Source organism: Scomber japonicus, chromosome 20, assembly GCF_027409825.1.
Source record: "Scomber japonicus isolate fScoJap1 chromosome 20, fScoJap1.pri, whole genome shotgun sequence".
NCBI lineage: Eukaryota > Metazoa > Chordata > Actinopteri > Scombriformes > Scombridae > Scomber > Scomber japonicus.
Genome location: NC_070597.1, coordinates 6,234,972 through 6,239,971, shown reverse-complemented (window position 1 = coordinate 6,239,971; position 5,000 = coordinate 6,234,972). Strand labels below are relative to the sequence as shown.

At 37.0% G+C, this 5,000-nt stretch overlaps 1 protein-coding gene across 1 annotated transcript in view; it reads left to right on the top strand.

Moving 5' to 3' along the window:
* LOC128381501 (ankyrin-3-like) overlaps window positions 1-5,000 on the top strand; it is a 184,176-nt gene that overhangs the window by 124,079 nt on the left and 55,097 nt on the right. Inside the window, exon 24 of the mRNA XM_053341525.1 lies at window positions 237-309. Within this exon, the coding sequence (XP_053197500.1) occupies window positions 237-309 (73 nt within the window). The remainder of the gene's footprint in view (window positions 1-236; window positions 310-5,000) is intronic.

Genomic DNA, 5,000 nt, shown 5'->3' with positions numbered 1-5,000 from the left:
GCTAAGAGAAGAGCAAAGCTGCATTACTTATGCTAGGTTAACATTGTGAGCCATTAAAATATGTTTTTTTTTTGTTGGTTATTATGTGAATACCGGCCTTTAATTGAGACTTTTGGGTAATAATTGACTACTTTTTACGGTGACAGCACAAAAAATTGCACTAGCGGATTAGCTGTAAATGGCTACAATCAAGCTAACATCAATACTTCATTAAAGAGCGTGTCTCTACTCAACAGACTGTGACGGAGAAGCACAAGATGAATGTTCCCGAGACCATGAACGAGGTGTTGGACATGTCCGACGACGAAGGTATGAACGCCAGTAACATAATAGCTGTACATTAAAACTTATTGATGTGTGAATTAGTTTAAATCTATCAGAGCAGTTCTCTCCTTGTGCAGCCTGACACAACCTCAGTCACAGAAATCACGGAGAGGCCGCCAAAGTGTATAAAATATCAGGTTGAGTCACATTTGGCAGGTGGTTACAACTCATGGGCTGCGATCCCAGTGCTGGTCCCCTCCGCTGCCAAATTTCCCTCCGGTTGCCGGGGAAACGTAGTTATTTTGTTGTTGCTGAATCTTTTTTTTTTTCTTACTATTAACTTATTTCATTCTGTTTCATCATTTGACATTTGACTTGATATATCCAGCCACTTTTAAAGTTATCCAATAAAGTAATTCTACTATTTTGCCCACTAGCAAAAAAAAAAACTGTTTCTTTTCTTTCTTTTTTTTTAATGTGCTGTAATGACACGCCATTTTCAAATCTTTCTTTGATCATGATTTTGTTATGAGTATAATTTTTCTCCATTTTCTTTTTCATTTGTTTTGTTTTCCTTTCTTTTCTCTAACCCTTCCCTCCATCCCAATCACACAGTCTGTAAAGCCAATGTTCCCGAAATGATCACAGAGGACTATTTATCTGATGTGGAAGAAGGTATTTTTTCATTTTTATTAATTTTCTTCATTTGTTTTTGTTCTTTAAATCACTTCTTTTCCTTTTCTAGTGTGTCAATCCTCTGTTATTAACACTTTCCATTTCTTTTTATTTGTCATTTAACCCTATATATTATTTGAAAGTAGTAGTTTTTAAGAGTTGGGGTCTTCTAAATGGCAGTATTTTTCTTGTGTTCTGTCATTTCTTTATCTTCTTTTTTCTTCTGCTTTCCTTTCTCAAGTGTAAATCCTTTTTACTGTACATGCACGACACACACACCATACTGTACCCGAGTCCTCTCAGCTGCAGCTTCCACTCTTTCGCAAAAAGCCTCCACTGTTTTCATGCATCGAAATGCAGGGGAATACGCCATATTTTTTTTTTTTTTACCCGGTTGCCATGCCAACCGTCTGCATATGGCGTTGCAGAGAGAGTGTGTAACAGATTTCTTTTCAGTCCGTGGAGTACACGCACACACACTTGATCCTTTGTCTTCGGAGGCTTGTCAGTGACGCTTCCATTGTAGTTTCACACATTCGGGCCAAAGCAAACACTGCGTCAGCTGCTGGTGTGTGAGTGTGTGTCTTTATGTTGTGGATCTCTCTTCTCTTTGTCTCCAGTTTGGCTTAAAAGCTGCTGAACTTGAACTCTGACTGACTGTCCCTAACGAGACACAGACTGTGGGTTTGGAAAAACTCAGAATTGATGTGTCGAGACTTTTTTTTTTTTTTTCAATCAATAGTTTGTTTTTATTTTTTGCCAGGCTCATTCTCTTCCCGGCGGTGGTGATGGTAAAGAATGGAAGGCTTTCATTTTTAGGGTAGTCACATGTCTCTCTCTATCTGCAGTCGGTAGTTTTAATAGCAGCTAAAGCACCGCAGCTTGCTGAAATCCACATTTCTGCAATACAATTGAAACAATTCACTTTGTCACAATGGTTTATTATGTGTGTGTGTGTGGGTGTGTGTGTGTGTGTGTGGACAGATAGTGTGAGAATATCAGGTGTGCAATAGTTTCTGCTGGGTAGAGACATTTATGCTTTATTACAATACAATATTATGTAATATAGTCATTATATAAAATACTCTATGCAGGATATCATAATGTGCAGGTACCATGAATTGCATCTAGATGAGGGAAAAGCAGAATAAGAGAGAGTGAATGGGAAGATATGAAGGAGAATGAAGAAGGGAAAGCAAAACAAATAATTTTAAAAAAGGAACATTTACTGTATTCAGACTCTTTTCAGGATATTCCCTCGACTGCATTCATCTTAGTACAAATAAATGGTTGAAGGTTTATTTCTGCTTTGTTTAAACAGAGATTGATGTTGGAAATATCTGCATCAGCTATTCCTGTAAGTCCAAAAAGAAAAATCTAACTACAACTAACTCCAATAACCGGTCTGAAGTGGTGCAGCATAACTGATATAACTAAACTGTGTGTGTGTGTGTGTTTGTGTGTGTGTGAGTGTGATCTTGTTGCCATTTTTAAAATACATATTGATTTATTTTTATATTTATGTGCATGTCTGCCCGCTACACTGAATTTGTGTTGAGTGGTTGTTGTTGTAGAGCTTTAGCAGCAGTGTCCCATCTTTAGCTCTAAAACTGTATCGTGTGTGACTGTACGCACACAAACACACACACACACACACACACACATACACACAGTCACACACAACCTCGCATACCAGCTGCGTAACAGCAATGATTAACATCTCCAATAACACACACACACAGTCCATGATCTAAATCAGGAAGGCCCGCAAACCCCGTGTAGCTCCTCTGAAACTTTTGTGAGCTCTCTGAAGAGTTTTTCCAGATATGTAAAGTGTTAAATGAATAATTGGTCAACATGGATAGAAAATGTGACTCAAGAGATGAATTAAGTATTTAAAAAGCAATAATATAATAACAAGAAACCCTGCTTTTAATTGCCAGGTTTTTCTATTTCTCCAATAATCAATATATTCCTAAATCTTCTGAGTCCACTGTTGTTGTTTTTACGTGAATGAAACCTCATCTTGCCTTTTTCATGTTTGGCCCCTCATGCCTGTATTTGGTTTTGGCATTTCATGTTCTAAATATAGCACCTGTTATTAAAAAAAATAGAGGCACCAATGAGAGCGACTTGTTCATTTGTTAACTAAGAGCTGATCAGTTTATTCTAACTATGATCAACTTATCATTTTACAGTTGGACTCAAGTCAAATTTAAGTTAAAAAAAAGAAGAAGAGTACTTAAGCAATAAAATCTTAAATGCAATCCATTACAGAATTCAAAGGTTTTAATTATTTATCGCCTCTTAAAATAAAGGATTAGAAAAAAGAACTATAAAATTATTCTTGTATGTGTAGTGGTGTACTTAAGGTAATAATAAGGATTAGAAAAAACTATAAATATACATATAAATAAATCAATAACTATGAGATTCACTGAGGGTGGTACAATATAAATGTTGTGTAATGAAAGCCTGTTAAATCATAGTGCTATGATGATAATATAGCACTAGTGTGTATGTGTATTCTGCATCATTTTAGTAATAATGATAAAAATGTATGTTTCAAAACAGTTGTACAAACTTTTCAATGCATCAAACAAAAGTTGAAACTATTCAAGTAAAATAGTAAAATAGCAAAAATGTAATAAAATAATACAAAAATCTGTAAAAAAACAAAAAAAACACATGTATTGTGCAACTAGAAACATCAATCTTTGAGTTTAGCTTGATAAAAGGCTTTTTTTATGAAGTCAGGATGTATTCAGATTGGTTTGTTGGAGATTTTGGTTGTAGCTGCGTTTCTCATTGTGAGAGTCAGCTGTTACGGACGTGTTAGAGTATATTTTAGGAAGGAAATGAGGGAGGAAGGACAGAGGAAAGAAGGAAGGAAGGAAGGAAGGAAGGAAAGGAGGGAGGAAGGGAGGAAATGAGGGAGGAAGGAAAGAGGGAAGGAATGAAGGTAGGAGGGAGGGAGGGAGAAAGAAAAAGAGGAAGGAAGGAAAGAAGGGAGGGAGGAAGGAGGGAAGGAAAGAAGGAGGGAGGGAGAGAGGGAGAAAGGAAAAGAGGAAGGAAGGAAAGAAGGGAGGAAGAAAAGAAGGAACAGTCAAAACAGACGGGGTCAATTTGACCCGGGAGGACGACTCACTTTTGCCTTAAGAAGTAAAAAATGAAAAATGTTAATTTATCATATAATCTCATGTTTTTTATGAAAGTTGGAGATTTGTGACGCACAGAAGCAATTGAATGTGAAGTCGAGTGAAGGACACACAGAGATTGAGAGGAAGGCGATGAAGAGGATGAAGTCATTTGAGCAAAATGCACAGCAGAGATTTAGTAGTGTTTAGGAGATCAACAGATAAACAAGCAGACTGATAGGAGCAGAGCAAGAGGAAATGATAAAAAATAACAAGACAATCTATGCAGAGACTAGTGTAACTGTTGGTGTCTGACGTTGTGTGTGCGTTGTGTTTAGATGGAGAGGGTCAGACCAGGACAATTTGGGAGGCGGTCTTTGTTTATCCTGACAACAGAAGTACATAACAAAATCCTCTGGTCACATGATAGTTGACATGATAATAACTCAAGCCCTTCCACAAACTAAATGACACAGAAACATGTTTACATACTGCACAAAAAGCTAACAAACAGAAAAGATCAGGTCAGTAGGAGTACATAGACCTGTCACAATAAATACTTATTATTATTGGACGATATATTGGCTCAGAAATAATCGCGATAAATGATATTATTGTCATTTGAAGATCATTATAATATTGTAGGGGGGATGGGATTAGAGAAAGAACTATTACCCTTCTGTAAAAACACAGACTGCCATTATGGGACAGGGCAAAGTTATTTATCTTTAATTCCGTATAAGCGGCACTGCTCGCTTCTGCAGGACGAGGACAGTGAGGAATGGAGGACACTGCTCACTTAGCCAATGTGACATGAATAGCCTCTTAGCTGCTAATGTGCAGTATGGCAACACTGAGGTCAACAAAATGCTAACAAACAGAAAAGATCAGGTCAGTAGGAGTACATAGATCTGTCACAATAAA